Source organism: Panthera uncia, chromosome D2, assembly GCF_023721935.1.
Source record: "Panthera uncia isolate 11264 chromosome D2, Puncia_PCG_1.0, whole genome shotgun sequence".
NCBI classification, from domain to species: Eukaryota; Metazoa; Chordata; class Mammalia; order Carnivora; family Felidae; genus Panthera; species Panthera uncia.
This window is the reverse complement of record NC_064818.1, coordinates 31,380,460-31,400,116: the sequence shown is the minus strand read 5'-3', so window position 1 is coordinate 31,400,116 and position 19,657 is coordinate 31,380,460. Positions and strand designations below refer to the sequence as shown.

Below are 19,657 nucleotides of genomic sequence, written 5' to 3'. Positions count from 1 at the left end.
ATTATGCCTCATTCTGTTGTGACCCCCCCTCATTCCCCTCCTCTTTGCTCACCAATGCTCAGCCCTTCTCTGCTTCTTCATGGTTGCTCCTGTCCCCCCCAAACCCACACAGCTTTACCAGCTCTGTCTTCCTGGGCTCCAAAATGAACCTTCTCCCTTCTCCTTGGGGAAATGCCTACCAGGTGGCTGTTAGAAGACACAAGGGCCAAAGTCTAATTCGCACCGAAGTTATCACGACTGATAGAGCAATGGAATAACAATTTCAAAGGACTTCATTAAATTTCTTAGCTGAAAGGGTCTTTAGCAATGTCCTCGTGTGGGTTTTGAGACCTTGTGAAGGTCAAGGGAATCTTAGGTGCCATTTCAACATGTGAAGCGGGTCAACATGCAGGTGCTCTTTCAGCTGAATTTTGGAACAATTGCTGTAAACCACTGATTACACCCCCCATTCTCAAGGAAACTAGGGCTCAGATAAGGAAAGTGACCTGTCCAAGGTCATGGGGCCAGAAGTGGCAAATCTGGGACCTGTCCCCAGGTCCCCCGGCCTCTAGCCAATTCTCCTGTCTCTGCCCTGTAATTCCTGGGTATTCATGACTCGGACCTCACCCCTGCAGCCGGCTCCGAGCAGTCCTCACCGGCTCTGCCATTCTGGTAACATAAACAACCATCATCAACCGCCCCCTGCGCTTCGCCAGGCTTCCCTCTGTCTGTCACTCTTGGGGGCTTACCTCTACCCTGCTTCATGTGAGAAGTCACCCCTTTTCCTACTGCTGCTAATTTTTTCTTGTTAATTTTTGATTGCTGCTGAGAACAAATGCAAAAGAAAGGCGGAGGCACACTTCAGATTTTGCTCATTGCATGTTTTCGTTTTTAATTAAATAAGTCAAGTAAGCCATCAAGTGATGGGTTCACATTCTGTTCCGCAAAGCAGACCCTGAGCGGCGGTGGCCGCCAGCTCTCTGAAGGGCAGCCCCTGCGTTTCCAGGAGACGGCAGATTGTAGCCACAGCAAGGACATCTGGGACACTGATGGCAAGGGGGCGGGAGCAACGTACACACCATTATGTACACACCTTGGCCACACATGGCCATGAAGGGAGTGTCCCGTACCATGTGGCCATGAAACAGGACACAGGGTCGAGGTCTTGGCAAAAAAGACAGAGTTTGCAGGATCCAGGAGGGAGCAGGGGAGCCAGGCGAACTCGGCCTGGAACATACAGACGAGATGGAGACTCCAGGGGTGCCCAGTTCAAGCCCAATGGTAGAGGAAGCAGGGTATTTTCCCAAATGAAATACCTGGTCTACAGTATGAGCTGGGTCCATGGGGCTGGCACTGCATTCATATGCGTGGAAACACATACAACCAATTCGTCCCCCAGGCATATAGTCATGGAATGACAGAGGACACGGAGACCAAAGGATCTCAAAGCTCTTAAGACATCTGAATTTGCCAATTCTGCTTTGTCCTTTCGAGGTAAAGAGCAGCTTCCAGTATTCCTGAAACTGTGGGCAGCTGAGAGGCGATACGGTTGCATTCGGGAAGCCCTGGGCCTTCTGCCTCTTGTCCAGCTGGACCACGTCCTGGGAATTTTCACTAGCAAACCCACCAACCTGGGACCCCTGGATTTCAGCGGGTGCTCCTTTCACTTAGTACAGATCAGCAAGGCCTACTTGGTTTCTGCAGACATGCTTCCCCACCCCCACCTCTCCCCAACCCAGGAATCCCTCCCCCCAGGACCTGCCTTTGTTCTCAGCCATGGGATTGGGAGCGAGGGATGGCCTCAGAGATGCAGCCGTCTGGTCTTCTGCTCCTGTCCTCCATAATCCAGGCCCTACAGGCAATTAAAATAGGCCCTAATGTGCAAGAGGACCACCAGGGCTGGAAGAGACCTTCCGGGTCAGGACCAGACCACCTGATGCTTCCATCTCTAGACCAGGCCCCCATCTTCTGGGACAGGGATCCCCTGACCTCCTGTTGGATCTCACTCGTCATCAGACAGGGCAAAGGACAGAACAGAGGTGGTGGGGAAAGATGTCACTGGAATGGGTTGGGTGGGCCCTCTGCTCTCAGGGGTCCGGTCGGCAGCTGCCCCATTAGACCGGCCTTTGGCAGTAGCTTCCAGGCTGAGCATACTGGCAGACGGGGAGTAAACTCTTCAGTAAACTTTTTTTTTTCCTATTCATTTAGTTATTTATTTTCAAGTGTGTGTATCACATGAAGGGACCAAAGGCTAGAATTTGTTCATGTCTCTCAATCTCAGTAATAACTTGGTGATAACCCACTGCGGGAGGTGGGGGTGTGCCACAGAGTTGTGAATCTGCTTTCTTTCCTCTCTGTGGGGACTCAGGAACCCTGCTCCCCACCGACTGTTCCCAGAGACCCCTGCCCCCAACCTGGTGCCCTCATCTTCTCCGAGGCTTACAAACAAGGCCAGAGGAGAAGCCAGGAATAGGCAGCAGTGGTGACAGCCTGTGGGTGTTAGACACTACCCTGTCTCACCAAGGCCTGGAATGTTCTGAACTATTTATATAGGCCGGGCTAAAGAGGTCTTCATCAAGAAAAAGAAAATGAGTAAACACTCATTGCTGAATGGGCCTCTTGTTCCGGGGAAGCCGGCAGCCCCAGAGGTGAGGCCTCAGCTGCTCCCTCTGTCTGCGGGCAGGTGGACGCCATACAGGGGAGAGGCTCCTGATGGAGCAGTAAGAGTAGAGAAGCCCGGACTGGCCTCACTGGAAAAGGAGGCACTGGCCCAGCTGGACCACCTTCCTCAGCCCAGCTGCCTGCTGAAAACCACAAGTGCGTAACTCCAACCGGGCCCCCCATAGAATAAAGTCAGTAGTCGCCCCCACCCCGTCCTTCCCCAAACCCCGAGAGTTCCCGGGAGCATTGCCGAGTCCCAAGGCAACACTCGCTTGAGTTGTGCCCTGTTTCAGACACCAGGGCAAAGGTAATACAGCAGAAAGGGCCTTAAATGCCGCATCTTCAAATCAACAAGAAGAAACCAAGGTACCTCCCTAAACAACACCCTGGGGCCAGCACAACTCCGTGCCCTTGGTTTTAGTCTTGTGCTCCGAATCGTCTTCGAGTGTCCTTGTGTGTATGGAGTGAGTCAACGGTTTCTAGTATTATTTTGTCTTTCTCGATTTGGGTACAGCTTTGCGTCCCTGCAAAAAATAAGGTATTTTATGTCTCTTCTTTGTCACAAAATAAATAAATTAAGTCAACTTGCAGTGTACAAATTGTCAATGTCCTGAGAAGTCCCAAAGGTCCATTCTCCGCACAGTCCTCGGAGCTCAGGGGTGGAGACCTTGGCCGCAGAGGCATAGGAAGGAAGGAAGAAGTTTGCTGTCCACACCAGGAGGGCCCCAAGAAGAGCCCCAGATGGAGGTACCTGCCTCCGTCCCTGCCCCAGCCCCCACCAACCACAGGTGGGGAACCGTGTGGGGAACAGTGTGGGGAGGGGAAAAACAGCTAGTGCTTCCGGGCTTCCAGAAACATCCTGGTCTCTCTCTGCCCCAGGGTCAAGTTTTCAGAGCTGGAGTCCCTTTGGACCCCAAATCAGAGCCAGCTCCCTGCACAACTTATTTCGGGACTGGAGACCCTAGACTGGAGGCCTCCTTGAACGACTTGAAGTTCACGGAGACCCAGCAGCTCAAATGTGGTGATTGTGAGAGACCCCACAAAATGGCTACAGTCCTCACCGTCTCAAACAGCAGCTTCTAGCTGCTGGGAGGACACACTCCTCCCTTCCCCACGGCAGCACCAGCTGGACTCAGATCCTCTCTTTCCCTCGTGTCCATATTACTCAATCCAAAACTCAGCCCTCTGGGTTTGACAACAGGATAGATCTGACATAGAAGTTGTCCAGGAAATCAGAAACAGCCCTAGTGAACTGGGGCAGCTCTTCGAGTTCTGGGGTGGACTGAGCTCTGCTCCCCAGTTTGGGCTGGGGGTAGAAAAGGACCTCCACTGTGGGGGCATCTGCTGCTTGGCCATAGGCCCTGCCCCCCCAGGAAATGCATTTGGACCTGAAAGAGATGTTCAAATCTGGCCTCGTCTCAGGGAGAGGATGAGGGCTAATTTATGTTGCTTCTGGACACACAGCAAAGAACACTGGTGGTTTCTGAGATTCGTTCCACATGGGGTTCAAACAGAAACGCCCGTGGGGCACTGTGGGTTGCCATGTGGCCGCCCAGGCTCTGGTCCTTCTGGGAAAAGCCTCTTCCTCCTCCTCCTCTCCCTCCAGCAAGAGCCAGAGTGCTCCCTGCTGGTCCTCCCAGCCCCCTAAAGCCCAGATTGCTGTCACGCAGCTCTTCTGTAGAAACAAAATAAAAAACATAGCCACAAGATACCAAACTATAAATAACTTTAAAAAAAAAAAAAACACCCAGATAAAATACCCAGCCTATCCCAAGTTGAGCAACACTTTTCCCAGGGCCCAAAAGGAGGAATTACAGATACGAACATGTAACCATGGTGACCAACCATGAGGCTGACCTCTGTCTCCTGTCTTCTTGGGGGAGGGGTATCCTGATGTGACTTCTCCCCCAAGGGCACTCTGCACTCTTCTGGGCCCTGCCCCACACGAGGCCTGGATGGAAATGGCAGGACTCCTCAGCTGCCTTTTGCCTCCAGTCAGACCTGAGGCAGCCTTCAAATATGGACTCGCTCTCAGGGAGCCAGTGGAGCTGGGACGGGGCCTTTGGGCTGCAGTCATGTGAGGACTGGCCACATCATTTCAAAACATCCTGCCTGCCAGCAGAGAGGATGTGAATGGGCCAGAGGAGGTAGCCAGGAGAATCTAAGGCGGGCAGGGGCCGCAGACTCGGAGGTTCCGTATCCACCGCTCAGTCCTAAACCTGGTCAGAACAGGGTCATGGCCCATGACTGTGTTTCCTTCCATGTCCCTAAATAATTCTAAAAATGTAATTAAAGGCTGCTCTTTAGGTGTGTGATAGTTCAATTCCGTGGGCATAAAGCAACAGGGAAGCCTGTGGTGGGTATGTGCGTAGGTGTGTGGACTTGTGTTTCTATGTTTCTGTGTCTGTGTCTGGTATATGTAGGTATCTGTCTTTTACACGTGTAGGTGTGCTTTGTAGTTCTACGCAGGGCTGATGTCAGTGACCCGCACAGCGATTCCATTCATGAAAATACTGAATCATTCTTGGTTGATAAGCCCTGGCTGTCATCCTCTGACATTCTGGGCTGTTCCAGCCCCTCCCCTCAGACCCATGCAGATTCCACACTGGATTGTGTAGAAATCCAGAGACTGTCAGGTGAACAGTGAGTACAGCAGGAAGTCTGACTGCGGCTGGTGGGTGCCCAAAGCCCCTTCGGGTTAAACATCTGGACTCTGGCCCACGGGGTCTACAGGCATTTATGTAGTTTTGGGTGTATGCTTGTGTGTGTGTGTGTGTGTGTGTGTGAGAGAGAGAGAGAGACAGAGAGAGAGAGAGACAGAGACAGTGACAGAGAAAAAAAGGCTTGTCAAAATTTCCAGGCCTGCGGGGAGCCTGCTCAGGAGACCGCAGCCCTTCAGGTCTGGGTCTGGCGGCCCTCACGGACGGGCACTGTCCTGTTCTCGGTGAGAGACCCCGGGCCCAAGGCTGCAGTGGGGGAGCTAGCTGGCGGGGGGCCTACTTCTACGGCGGAAGGGCGGCCTGCCCCGCCCGTGGCCGCCGCCTGCCCGCCCGCCAGCCCTCGGCGAGAGCCACCGTGTCACCGCCCGCGGGGGGGCTAGGGGGGGTGGTGCGAGGAAGGCAGGGCGGGCCTTTCACAAGGAGGGGCGCACGCGGCCGCGGGCCCCCCTACGTGACCCAGAAGGTTCCGCGCTCCTCCAGCAGGCTGACGGAGCGGTTGGTGAGGGAGGCGGCGTCCCGCGCCAGCCGGTAGCCGAACAGGTGCATGGCCGGGGCGCAGGCGGCCTGCACCACCTGCGCCAGCTTGAAGGGCATGCTGAAGCGCCACTTCTCGAACTGCTCCGAGGAGTTCTTCTGCGTGGAGTAGATGCCGCTGCCGTCCTGGGCCGCCTGCGTGTTCCTCCGGATCCAGTCCTCCACCTGCGCCGTCAGGGGGATGCCGGCGAAGCGGTACATCTCGCGCGCCTTCTGCAGCGGCCAGCGCGCCACGTCCTCGTAGCGCACCAGCATGTAGCGGCCGCGCAGCCAGGCCGGCTGCCGGAGGCCCAGCTCGGCCGACAGCCGGATGCTCTCGCAGTTGCCCCTCAGCCGCTGCACCTCCTCCTCCCCCAGCCGCGCCTGCCCCTCGGCCAGCCACTTCTTCCAGCCCTCGTACTTGCCGGCGAAGGCCACCATGCGGGAGGCCAGCACGGCGCGCGGGTCGCGCACCAGCTGGATGACGCGCAGGTCCAGCCGGGGGTCCTCGGCCAGCGGCTGCAGGAACTCCAGCTGCCGGATGCGCACGGCCTTGAGGGCCATGTGCTCCTTGCGGCGGCAGGCCTCGGCCGCCAGCGTCACGTTGAGGGGCCCGCAGCGGCGGTTCTTGCAGTGGTACTTCTCGAAGACCTTCTTGACGAAGGGCGTGCACACGGGGTCCTCGCACAGGGAGCGGCTGGAGCCGCGGCGGAACATGAACTGGGTCAGGTGGTCCTCCGGCAGGGGGCTGATGAAGTGCTCCAGCACGTACAGGTCGCACAGGAACAGCTGCTTGAGCACGTCGCGGTAGACGAGCGCCGAGCCCGCGGCGTTGGCGCCTCCCGACTCGAAGGACACGGTGCGCTCGATGTGCCACAGCGGCTCGAAGAGGTAGAAGATGTTGCCCTGCTGGTTGAAGAACTCGCCCACGAACGAGGAGCCGGTGCGGGTGGTGGCCATGAGGAGCACGTGGCGCCGCGGCCGGGCCTCGCGGGGTCGGGGTGGCTCCTTGGCCTTGGCCTCCGCCTCCCCCTGGGCCCCGCCGGCGGCCTCCGCTGCTGGCTCTACACCCAGCTGCAGACTGAGGTTTCGCAGGCGGCCCTGCAGCTGGGTGAAGGCTGAATCGAGCTCGCTCAGGGACAGAAGGGACGCATTGTCAGCCAAGATGAGGGCTGGGTCGGTGCTGTTGGCGTCTGCCAGGGGTTGTGGGATCTGCTTCAGCCTGTCTGACACCCTGGGGGGACAGAGGGAAATCGGAGTCAGTGAGTGACGGGGACTCCATCCCTTGGGCACCCCTAAGCACCCTGCAGGGCTGATCACCCAAAGCCTGTCTTAGTTGGGTTTCCCCAGAAGCAGACCATGAGGCAAGGGTTTGGGTGTGAGTAGTTTATTTAGAACATGATCACAAAAAGAACTGGCAGAGAGGCAGAGAAGAGGGGTGGGAAGAAAAAAGTCGGTCTAGGGTGAGCGGGCTGTCTCTGTGAGCAAACCAATCCCACTAGGGCACCTGGGAGGACACACCTGAGGATTCTCTTGCCTAAGGGATATGAAGCTCCCAGCTGGCCTTGGCTGAGGGCTGCTCCCAGAGGCATTTACTCCCTGCATTCCTGGCTTGCCGATGTACAGGTGGAGAGAAAGTTCTCTGGTGGAGAGCTGCAGAGGCTTGCAGCAGGATCCCGTGGGCACGAACTGGAACAGTTCATGCTGAGAAACCCAGGTGGGGCAGTGACTGCCTGCTGCACAGTCCAGTTCCTAATCTATCCATGTGGCTGATGCTTTCTTGCAGGGGTTGTGCTGGGAGAGCAGGTCTAAGAAATCTTTGTACGTCCAGCAGGCTCACCAGCAGAGGCACTTACTGCACACAAAGGTACACCGCCAACTCCATGCGGCAGCATTCCCAGTGTAGCTGAGGTGAGTGCACACCCCTGGCGTTTAGCAATACACAACCTGAACAACTGCACATGGGAGGCAGCACCTGGTAGGCAGCCCCACCTACCAGGTATGTGTGCCAAAACCCTGCCTTTCCACATGGGCTCACCCTCATCCATGGCTTCAGGCTGGTATAGGAGGTGTGCTGATAATGTGAGGCTTTATCCTAGCCAAGAAGTAAATTAGTAATAACCATGGTCAGCAAATTCTAGATACCAACTGCGTGCAGGCACTGAGTTAATGTTTTACATTTCCTCATTTAATCTTTACTAGGAAGACCCCATTGTTAGCCATATTTTTAAAATATTTATTTACTTTATGTGTGTGTGTTTGAGAGAGAGAGAGAGAACAAGTGGGGAAAGGCAGAGAGAAACACAGAGAGAGAATCCCAAGCTCTGAGCTGTCAGCATGGAGCCCAATGTGGGGCTCGATCCCACGAACCGTGAGATCAAGACCTGAGCCCAAATCAAGAGTCGGACGGAGCCACCCAGGTGCCCCGTCATTACCCATATTTTACAGAAGAGGAACTTAAGACAGAGAAAGTGATTTTGTCCAAGCTGTCACAGCTAGTGAGGGCCGGAATCGGGATTCCAACCCAAATTGCGTGAATCCAGAGCCCAAGTGTTACCCCTGCGCAGTGATGAGGACGTACGCAAGACCCACTGCCTGGGCAGGGGAGGGGCCTGGTGATGACTGGTTGAAGAGCTGCCTTTGTAAGACATAGAGCCTCCACCCACCCCTCCCTGATAAGGAAGACGTGTGCTGGCACCCCTCACCTTGATATGATTTTATTTTCCTTTTCAATGAAGACAAAAACCACCACCACAAAAGCCAGGAAAAGGGCATATTTGCTCTTCATCCTCAGGCTGTGCAGAAAGTCCCGGCAGTCCTGGGGGAAAGCGAGTCCTTTCTCCATGGGGAAGGGGTGGGGGGCGTGGGCTCTCAGCTCAGGAGCATTGCTCAGGACCTGGCTCCGCGTCTTCAGGTGGGGGACACCCTTGTCCTGTGAAGAGACAGGTGGTCAGGACACCCTTGTCTGGAGATGAGGAATGAAGAGGGGTTTTCCCACCAACTTCTGAAGGTCGTGGCCCTGCTTGGCAGCCAAAGCCCCAGAGCCACTCTCCCATAGATGAGAGAGCAAATCAAGTCATTTAAAACGCTAGTCAGCCCTTTGATTAATTCCTCCCACTTCCATGAATTTATCCTTTGACCTCACACATAACTCAAGGGCAAGTGCATGGAAGAGTGTTCCATGTACTATAAATGTTTGAAACAAAAGACTACAAATACCAAAAAAAAAAAAAAAAAAAAAAAAAGGAGGAGGTGGACCTATAAACGCTGATGTTAATAGCCTAATATATATATTAGATCCTTCACTTGGGTCCTTCCAAAATCCTTCTCGTGGCCTCAGCCTTTCACGTCTCAGCTTCCGGGAGCAGCCTCCCCCTGACTAGATTAGGGGTCCCCTGGCCCCACTGCCATGCAGACTCCTATTAGTGCCTGAGACTGTCGTAAGGTGAGCCCACTTGTAATGACTTGTTCAATGCTGATCGTCCTTCGTGGAGTGCAGGGAGTTTGTCCAGGCCCCTCATTATCCCTTAGCACTGGGCCAGGCACACAGGACATACTTATGCATGGTTGCCAAATGACAGAGTGGATAAAGGAACAAATGACCCTCAGCGGAAGATGTATATACATTTCTACACACACACACACACACACACACACACACATACCTGTCCTGCATCATGAGCCCGATTCCAGCATAACACCCTTCATCCCATAATCTACCCCTTCTCCTTAAGGACCTTCATCCATGGGATACTATCTGCTCCAAGTTTGGAAAAATCTTATGACCTGGTACAGTGCACCCAGGATCATCTCTCTCCCTCTGGAAAAGGTATATTTTCCCACAGAAGCAGCTGACATTGACGTGAGGGAGAAGGAGGGCAGGAAGGCAGGTCCTAGGGTTGACCTTCATCACATAATGGAAGTGGCTAGAGGGACAGCCAAATCATCTGTCCTTTGGGGAAAACAGTGGGGCAGGGGCTCTGCAATACGAGGAGGCAGATGTGTAACCCGGCAGCCGAGTGGAGGGCCCTGGCTGCACAGGGTAGAGTGGTGCTGAGGCTTCCTGGATGTGGTTGGGTGGAGAGGGGCCCAGGGGGGGAAGAGTGGTGTGGGGTCAGCTCCAGGGCAAGTGGAATACTCCTGCCTCTTCCTAATTCTTCTGGGCCTTTCCCCACACACTCATTAAACAACTATTTCCTGAGCACCCACTATGTGCCAGCCTCCGGTCTAAGCACTGGGGATACAAGCAGTGAACAAGCAGACCTGGCCCACAGCCCTCATGGGGCTTACGCTCTGGTTGGAAGGGCCATCTGGAATGATGTGGTAGCTGAAATTTATTGAGTGCTTACCACTCTGCCAGGTGCCCTGTTAAGCACTTGATTGGCATTTCCTCATCAGATCCTTACAGAAGTCCTAGTAGGTAGCAGCTCTCCCATTTTACAGATGAGGAACCTGGGGTTGAGAGAGGTTAAATAACTTGTCGAAGATTCCTCCAGCAGCCGCCCTCATCACCCACCCGAGATCAGGTCACTCGAGCCTCTCAGTGCTCCCCAGTCACCCCCACTGTAGCCCATATGGTTGGGCTTTCCAGCGGATGGTCTGTCTGTCCTCCTTTCCCAGACCCCGTGCCCCTTGAAGTAGAGACTAGCATCTAAAATGGTACCCAGAATATATCAGCTGCCAAAAAAACCCCACTACTGATCAAACCTTTCAAAGTTGATGCCTGGCTCAGTGCCTGGCAGGCTGTCAGCATGAGTGCAGAATGACAGAGCCAGGTTCCTCATACACCCTGTTTAGCCCAGGGTGGGTTGTGAGGCCGCCTGTCGCTCTGGAAGGGTGAGACCCAACAGAGTCTGCAGGGAAAAAGGGACTGAAATCTGACTTTCTGCCCTCTCATCTCTTGGCTGAGAGTTGCCTGTGTCTGATGATGTGAGGGAAGCAGAAGGAGCTGAGACCAGAAGTCCTGGATTTTAGTCTTTCCTGCATGTCTGCCATGCTGTGCAACCTTGTATGAATGACTTAACCTCTCTGGGCCTCGGGTTCTTCACCTGTAGCATGAAAAACCTGTACATAAGGCTGCTGTGGGGAATGGTATCTGGGGCATGGTAAGCGTTCATTAAATCCAAGAGGGGAGAAAAGGCAGGGGTGGAGTGGGGGGACTTGCCTTCACTGTCGTCTCCCTTCTGGGTCTTTGGTAAGATTAGAAGTTTGGCTGCCTTGATGACAAAGCTCCTGCACCTTCTCCTCCCCTCCCTACCAAGCACGGTTTCTATTTCTGAGTTGCCATCCCAGTCCCCTCACCGCCCCCCCCGAAAAATACAGGGTTCCCAAGAACCTTCTCGGCATTGCCTTAAAAGGAAGAAGCAATGGTGAGGACTCTCTCCCACACGAAACACAAGGCAGACTGTTGGCTCCTTTGCCCTGTCCCAGCAGGCTGGCCCTAGCTTTAGCTTTGGAAGCCCAGTGGATGGTGGGCACGCAGGTGAGAGAGGTTTGGCGGTCCCAGGGGGAATGTGGGAGGTCCCCAGACCCAGGAGTCAGGAGAGGAGGTCCCCGGACCCCCAGAGAGGCCAGGAGGTCATAGGGTCATGAAGGAGGAAGACGGGGCCAGGATGGCGGTCACCTGACAGAGCTCTAGGCAGAGGCTGTCGGTAAGAAGTAGGTCTGTGACAGCTGTGAACACTAGTCAAACCTTGGTGCTGCCTCCCTCCCCAAACCCATGCTGCACCCTTGCTTAGCTCATGGGAAGAACGAAGCAGCTTTTCCTCCTCTTGGGAGATGCCACCTCCCGGGGGAGTACTTGATACCCTCCCCCCACCGCCCCCAACACCCAGCAAGTGATGTGACAGCCAAAGGCAAAGGTGGGATGCCAGCCAAGGTCCCGTTTCCAGGGCACCAGGGCCAAGAGTGAAGGAGGCCAGAAGCACGGGCCAGCCCAGCTCTGCCTGGATGCAGCAGGTGGTAGGACAGCTGCCCTTGGCCCTGTTATACCCAGTGCTCAGCTCTGGAGTCCTCCTCCGGAGCCCTTCCCTGACCACCGACCTCACACTGACCATCTCCCCTCCCCCATCATTTCCCTTCTCAGCATCCTGCTTTATTTCCTTCCTGGACCGAAATGTGCTTGTTTCTTGCCTATTTCAGCCCCTGGAGTGGGTTCCATGAGAAGAGAGCTTTGTCGGTCTGTTCCACCTTTGTTATTCTGTGCCCAGAATCCCAGTGCCCTAGTCTGGGTGTGTACTGGGCACAGGACAGGTGCTGCGTAACACTTGTTGAATGAACGGATGAATGGATGAATGCCTTTTCCAAAGCATTTAGCCCAGCGTGAGATGCTTACTCATTCTACGTGGATGGGAAATATGGAGAAGAGAAAGCAGGTGTTCCCTACGTGAGTGAACCGTGCACGTGCTATGAGCATGTGCATGTGTGTGCTGAGTGTGTGCCCTGAGTGTGTACTAGAAGGATGTGCTGAGTGTGTACTACAGGCCAATACTACAAGTGCGTACTATGGGCAAAACTTCAAGCTTTGGGGTTTCACATACATCAGTCTCTGGAATTATCATTATCAATCCGGGATGTCATTTGGGGATGAAGAAACTGAGCCTCGGGGCTTTCAGTTCAAGCCTGTATAGCTATGTGCTAATGATGGGAGGGCAGAAACCCGCCACGGGTAGCCCAGGCAAAGCTTCGTGAGGGAACACCGAAAAGGAAGTGGGCCGAGCTGAGGCCCTAACTCTAGGCACCGGCTTTCCTGCCCTCCTCTTTCCTCAGGGGCCTTTCTGCTCAGGCCTCCCTCCTGACTGGCAAGGGGCCCTCACTAGACAACAGTTGTCTACTTGGATGCCTCCCAGCCTCCCCCTGCCTCCCCTAGGAGGAGGTGGGGTCCTAGAGTCTGCTGTGAATGGAGCTCTGATAAGGGACGGGCCCTGCCAGGCATTGCATCAGGCAGCAAAACTCCACTCCCCTCACTTGCTGGGCCCAGGAGCGCAGTGGGGGCTGGGCCACAGCGGTCACAGGCCCCGATCCCACAGCTGCTCCATCAGAGGAAGAGCCACCCAGAGAAGAGAAGCTGAGGGACGGGGGCGCTCCGTGGGAGCCGTGAAGCCCACTGTGGGGAACTCTACACCAACAACCCGTGGGCCACAGCCCTGGGGGGCCAGGAGGTGCCCCAAGCGTGCCATGCCACCAAAGCCCATAAGGAGGGTTTCTGTGAGTTGTCTCCAAATCCCCCAGAGAGCAGGACAGAGGGCAGGGCAGGGAGGAGGAGTTCAAACGCCGGCCTGCCCATGAGGTAGGTGATCTTTGCTTGGAGAACGCAGAAGCCCAGCCAGGGGCCTGTCCAAGCTAGGTTCCATTCCACATCAGCAAGGATGGCTTGGGAAGGACCAAGGCCCCCCTGCATCTCAAGCTTAGTGTCTAACAGGAGAGTAAATGCCTAGGGGGGCTGTTAGATGCATCAGGGAGTGAAGGAAGAAGGGAAGGAATAAAAGAATGAAGTGAACGAACATCTGGCTGATGCTCCCTGCTGCAGCTTGGGGCTATCATTACTCCTCGGGCTTGCTCACATTCCAGGGCTCCAGCTTCCTCTCCCAGGAACAGACCCCTCTGTGACTTCCTTACGGGCGTGCGCTCCGCCTCAGCCAAGACAGAGACAGAGTAGAAGCAGCCAACGGTGAAGGTGTGTATCACCTGAGCGGCCATGGACAGCCAAGAACTTGTGAGAAGCTGAGGGCCACAGCCACGAGGTGGACCATGGGGCTGAGGGCCAGCCTGGTGGGGGCAGGGCTGCCACAGACTCTCGGGGAGCCCACCCTGTTTCGCTCTGTGGGGATGAGGGGGAACACACGCTCTACCCCCATTTGAGAGTCGCTTCATCGGGGCCTGCTCAGCCCTGTGGGCAAAACATCCTGCGTAAAACCCCAGAGCCTGTGTAAAACAGGTTCGTGAAATACAGGGCCCCAGAGAATGGTCCCAGGCCTCCCTGTAAGCAAAGACACTTCCAACACCTCTCACACTGAACCTGGGGCCCTGGGCTGGGTCGGAGCTGAGTCCTGCTCTGGGCTTTGCTTCACTTGCCCAGACAGGGGCTCCAGTGGAAGCTGGTGTCCCGGATGTCGAAAAGAAATCTGTCCTGCATACCACCCCATGGATCATGAAAGAACATGGCTCTTGCCCTAAAACTGCAGAATGTCAGGACTTGGTGATTTTCTTATCCACCCTTCCTCATTTTTCATCTGTAGAAATTCAGGCTCAGAGAGACCAAGGCATACAAAGTAGATGGTGACAAAACTCGACTACGTAGGTCTCCTGTCTCGCCGGCTAGTGCTGGCCCTGCCCCGCTTCATCCGTCTGACTCTCACAGCTCGGCCCACTTAAGAAGCATCTGTACAGGGATGGCAATACGTGGCACACGTCACCACTCAGCAGCCCTGCGCCCGAAGCAGACATCAGTAATCAATCAACGTCCCCTTTTCAGCTAAGACTGGATGTAGCCTCACTTCTCACTGCAGTGCCAATCCATTCGGGTCATCATGTGAGATAAAACCAATTTGCCCTCCCAACTTTACAGGATCCTTCCTGGCTACCAAACAGAATTCCTCACCACCCCTTTGTTTGGCATGCTACGATCTGACATCACCCTGCAATGCCAGCCCAAATTCCAGGTCTCCTCTTACATAAACCTTCTATTCAAGCACATGTGCCTTGTATATCTATCCTCCAAGCCTTTGATTTAGTCCATAAAGCCCTTTACTGAACAAAACACCGCAGGTTATAATTAATGGTGAGGTTACTAAGAATAGTTAAGGCACCAAAATTTGCAAAAAAAAAAAAAAAAAAAAAAGGCCTTTTGAAAACAACTGGAATGGACGCAAGGTTCTTAGAATTCCACCTTCTCCCTCACTTGGCTTGTGCTTCCATGAACGAGAGTGGAGGCGGAGTTACAGAGAGCCTAGGAAATTGCACAGAACCACTGCCAATCCATTCCATACCACAGCTGGCAAAGATCTTTGCACGGCTAATTTTATATTATTACTCGCATGCCTTTATATGTTTTTATGAATAAGAGCCAAAATTTAAAAAGTCTTAGGGCTTCCCCACAAAATGTTTTTTTGGGTTCTGGGAAAATTGGGGCAAGCCCACTGGAGTGCGTCTTGAATGTGAACATAATCTGCTAGGGGAACAACGGCAGAAAAAGGCTGAGGCCAATTGCCTAAAGCATATAAGGGCAAATCAGAGTAATGCATGGTGCCCGTTTTCTCACATATCAGATCAGAGGACAACGTATTCTGGAATATACTGTGCAGGTCAAAGGATGGGGAAACGACTAGCAGGGACCTGGTGCCCATCACGTGGCCACGTGCCCTCCACCTTCACCAGCCCGTCGAGGCACATGACCCAGATCGGATCAGTGGGACGTAGGTTAAAGTGACATGAGCCGCGTCAAGGGCTGGTCCTCCAGATGATCCCACACATTCCTCAGGCCCTCTCTTCTCTTGCTGTGGCAACACAGGAGGCCACATGTTCCAGCTGGCTGAGCACAGATCCTGAGCTGCTGCCTGGAGAGCCCCCCAACCTGAGCCAGATGTAGCGTAAGTGAAAAATAAGCCTTTGTTGGGTGTAGCCACTGAGATCGGGGGTCTGACTGTTACTGCAGCACAGGGTGTTCTGTCCTGATACGTAGGACCCTCTTGTTGATAGGAGTATCCTTTTTTTTTTTTAATTTTTTTTTTAACGTTTATTTATTTTTGAGACAGAGAGAGACAGAGCATGAACGGGGGAGGGGCAGAGAGAGAGGGAGACACCGAATCGGAAGCAGGCTCCAGGCTCTGAGCCATCAGCCCAGAGCCTGACGTGGGGCTTGAACTCATGGACCGCGAGACCGTGACCTGAGCTGAAGTCAGACGCTTAGCCGACTGAGCCACCCAGGCGCCCCTGGGGAGTATCCTTTTTGAAGGACAATTTGGCAAAACCATCACCAATTTAAAAAAATTTAATTTATTTGAGAGGGAGAGAGAGAATGGGAGAGAAAGGTAGGGGGAGAGAGGGAGAGAGAGAAAACAGGGGGAGAGGGGCAGGGGGGAGGGAGAGAGAGACCCTTAAGCAGCCTCTATTCTCAGCACAGAGCCCAATGCAGGGCTCAATGCCACGACCTTGGGATCATGACCTGAGCCGAAATCAAGAGTTGGATGCTCAACCGACTGAGCCACCCAGGCGCCCCAAACCATTACAGTTTTAAATACACACTCCTGGGGCGCCTGGGTGGCTCAGTCGGTTAAGCGTCCGACTTCAGCTCAGGTCACCATCTCACGGTCCGCGAGTTCGAGCCCTGCGTTGGGCTCTGGGCTGATGGCTCAGAGCCTGGAGCCTGCTTCCGATTCTGTGTTTCCCTCTCTCTCTGCCCCTCCCCCGTTCATGCTGTGTCTCTCTCTGTCTCAAAAATAAATAAACGTTAAAAAAAATTTTTTTTTAAATAAATAAAAATAAATAAATAAATACGCGCTCCTTTTGACCGAGCAATACCACTTCTAGAAATTAATCCTGCAGATAACACTTGCAGATACACTGCACAGTTACAAGGATACCTACAACAGTAAACTGTTTCTAATGGCAAAAGGCTGAACATAACCTTAGTGTGTGTTAATAGGCAAAAAAAAAAAAAAAAAAGAAGAAAGAAAGAAAGAAAGAAAGACCCACCCCCAAAACAAAAAACTAGTTAGATAAATGATGGTACCTTTATCAGCACAATACTCTGTGCTGATTAAAAAGAAAGAGGCAGCTCTCTATGGGCTGATGTGAAATGCTGTTCAAGATATGAGTGATACAAGCAAGGAGCAAGAACATGTGAGGTCTTACTACCATCTGTGGAAAATCGGGGGTGGACATGCGCAAATGCTGGTACACAGAACGCCTCTAAGAGAGAAAAACAAGAAACTGGCAAGAGTGGCTGGGGGAAAGTGGGAAACGGGGGCGGGAATGGGGACCCACTTTTCACTGATACCTTCTTGTATTGCTTGAATGTGTTACCATGTTAATTACCCTTTCCAAATAAGAAAAAGGAAGTGGTTATGAAATAAACTGGAATAAAAAAGAGTATATGGAATTGTGTTCTAATCCACTGCCTGCTGCACAGTTAGTGCTTAACATGTACTTGATCGACCAAGTGTGTCTAAGAAGCTCTGGGAGAAACTTAACCCAGCAGGAGGAAGAGGGAGCCCTGACAAAGATGGTGACCGTCCCAGGTTTCCAGTATCTTAAACCGAAGAACGCTGTTAAGCTGAGGACAGCAAATAATTCTCAACCCACGAGCCAAAGCCATGAGCCGAAGATTGGTATTGACTGCCTAGAGCCCTGTGAGAAGACTGAGGTCAAGCTTGTTTTCCATGAGAAAGAATGTGGTGGTTGATTAGTGATGTCTGCCACGTGTGTAAGAGGGGAACGGGGTGACACGTGTGTCACATATTGGCCATTCCTACTTCAGGAGGAGCAGCCTAAGAAGGCTAGGAATCTTCTGGGCCATGGAGTTCTTTTCCTCCCTCATTCCGTATGTGCCCTTTGATTTCTGTTTTTGGTCGTGCTCGTTACTACAAAGGGCTGTGTTCATTTGCGGGTTTGGGGGCTTTTGTTAGTTTTATTGATCAGCAACCTTTCAACCAGAAATGTGTGCCAGTATGTATACACGCATACGGGCACATCGTAGGTGAACACGCTCAGGAGAAGCCTGGGGCTGCAGCGGGGGGGACCGGGGGTGCCCCTCAATATGGTCACACAGCTTTCCCACCTCACTCTGTGCCTTTGTGAAGAGAAGTCCACAACAGCATTTCGGAGATCACCGGGGAGGAAAAACTCTCAATACATAAGCCCAGGACCCCCTTCCTGCTCTATCCTACTTACTGAACTTCCTAAGGGGACTCCAGAACGTTCTGTGCCCAGAAAACCTCCAAGTATAGGACAGGATGGACAGAATTTCTTTTGCTCCCTATTCTTCCAACCCTCCTGGCTTTTGTGCAGAAGAAACAGAGTTTGGATCCTCTGGGGTACTTGTAGTCCTACAGTTTCCTCAAGCCCCCATATAATGGTGCATTAGCAGTAGGAAGGGGCTTTATTCCTTGTGACAAAAAAAAAAAAAAAAAAAAAAAGGGACCCAGCCTCTTCTCTTTTTCACCAGGGAGTTCTGCCCACCATCCAACCAGTACTGCATCTGTGGGGGGCAGCCAGGGGTAGGAGAGAGAGGGGCAGAGGGGTCCTAGCCCACACTGACTTCTGCTATGGTCTGAGCTGATCTATGGCCACGACGGAGCCTATCTGTACCTGGCCCTGGGAAAGGAGAGTCTGAGGGTGGGGAGAGGTCCAGGCAGTCAGCTGCCTACTCTGAACACTGGACAGAGGACCCTGGACTTAGAATCCGAGTTGGATCGGGTCCCTCTTCTCCCACTCACTCTGGTGACCGTGGGCAAGGTATTTAACTGTTCTGAGCTGTTGCGAGCATTGGATAAGCTTGTGGGAGACTCTGCATACAGGCTGGTCTTTATAAGCCAGAGCCTACCATGCTAGGAGTGCTGTTGGTGTGCGCTCCCCTTGAGCATCTCTCGCTCAGCTGCGGTGTAGGCTGCTGCAGGGGAAGGGTGCGGGTGGATTCATTGCTTTTCCTGTGGGACCAGCCCAGACAATCCTTGCCTACTGTAGCCGTTGCTGCCCCTGTGACTACTGGTCACTAGAAAGCATTATTGGGAGGGACACTCATGCAATGCACCAGGCCTCAGGCCTGAACATGGCCATCGCCGAATAGTTTCAGGCTTCCCAGCTGGGAGGGCAAGTCAATTTCAACTCCTGGGCCAAGGCTGATAAATTGGAAGTGGCTGCCCAGCGCGCTGTATCTGAAAAGGTATGTCTCACAGGAGAAGAGTGCTATCTGTGATTGCTTGGTGACGTCTGCCATGGCTAGAGGGACAGCATGGCTCTTGGGCCTTTGCTAAGAGTCAGCCTGCGCTCTGCTTGGTAGCAGGTGAGAGTCACCTGGCTGGGGCAGGGGTTTGGGGGAGGGGGTGTTCAGAAGTTACTGAGGCCTGGGTCCCACCCCCAGAGATTATGAGTGAATTAGTCTGGGTATGGCTTGGGCATTGATTGTTTAAAGCTCCGCGGGTGGTTCTAACCTAGAATGGGCAAGGACCGAAAGCCAGGCTTTAGCCCATCCAGCTTGCTTAAGGAGCACCTGCCTGTGGCACCAGCTCAGGAGCAAGACCAGACTGGTGGTTGGGGGGGGGGGGGGGGGGGGGGGGGGGGGTTGCTGATCCCTTGCTGACCAGGGACAGATGGCCATGCCAGGTGAACAGGTCTGTGTTCCTTGTTTCACTCAGGACACAAGCACTTGGGGGGAACTTCTAGGTCTGTGTTGGAGCAGTCCATTTGAAACCAGCTCCCCTAAACCATGGGATACTACTCAGCCATAAAAAGGCATGAACTGGGGTTCCTGGATGGCTCGGTGGGTTAAGCACCAGACTCTTGATTTCGGCTCAGGTCATGATTTCACAGTCATGACTTCGAGCCCCAAGTTGGGCTCCGTGCTGAGTGTGGAACCTGCTTGGGAGTCTCTCTTTCCCGCTCCCTCTGCCCCTCCCATTTCCCCTCAAAATAAATAAACTTAAAAAAAAAAAAAGGCATGAATTATTACTACACACAACTTGGATGCATTCCAGGGGTACTGAGCGAAAAAAAGCCAGTCTCAAAAGGTTACGTACTGCATGATTCCATTTATATAAAATTCTAGAAATGACAAAACTGTAAAGACG

At 53.4% G+C, this 19,657-nt stretch overlaps 1 protein-coding gene across 5 annotated transcripts in view; it reads right to left on the bottom strand.

The window, feature by feature from the left end:
- Window positions 1-834: 834 nt before the first annotated feature.
- Window positions 835-19,657, bottom strand: part of CHST3 (carbohydrate sulfotransferase 3) — a 37,691-nt gene continuing 18,868 nt past the window's right edge. Inside the window, exons 2-4 of one of the 5 annotated variants that reach the window (XR_007460728.1) lie at window positions 8,579-8,805; window positions 1,296-7,107; window positions 835-1,206 (exon numbers count right to left, since the gene is read on the bottom strand). Coding sequence is in view for 1 of the 5 variants with exons in the window: in XM_049645189.1 (XP_049501146.1) it covers window positions 5,808-7,107; window positions 8,579-8,718 (1,440 nt within the window). In the remaining 4 variants the exon portion in view is untranslated. Of the gene's footprint in view, window positions 7,108-8,578; window positions 8,806-19,657 lie in introns of all 5 variants that reach the window. The other 4 variants (XR_007460726.1, XR_007460727.1, XR_007460729.1 and 1 more) reach the window with 4 other exon arrangements.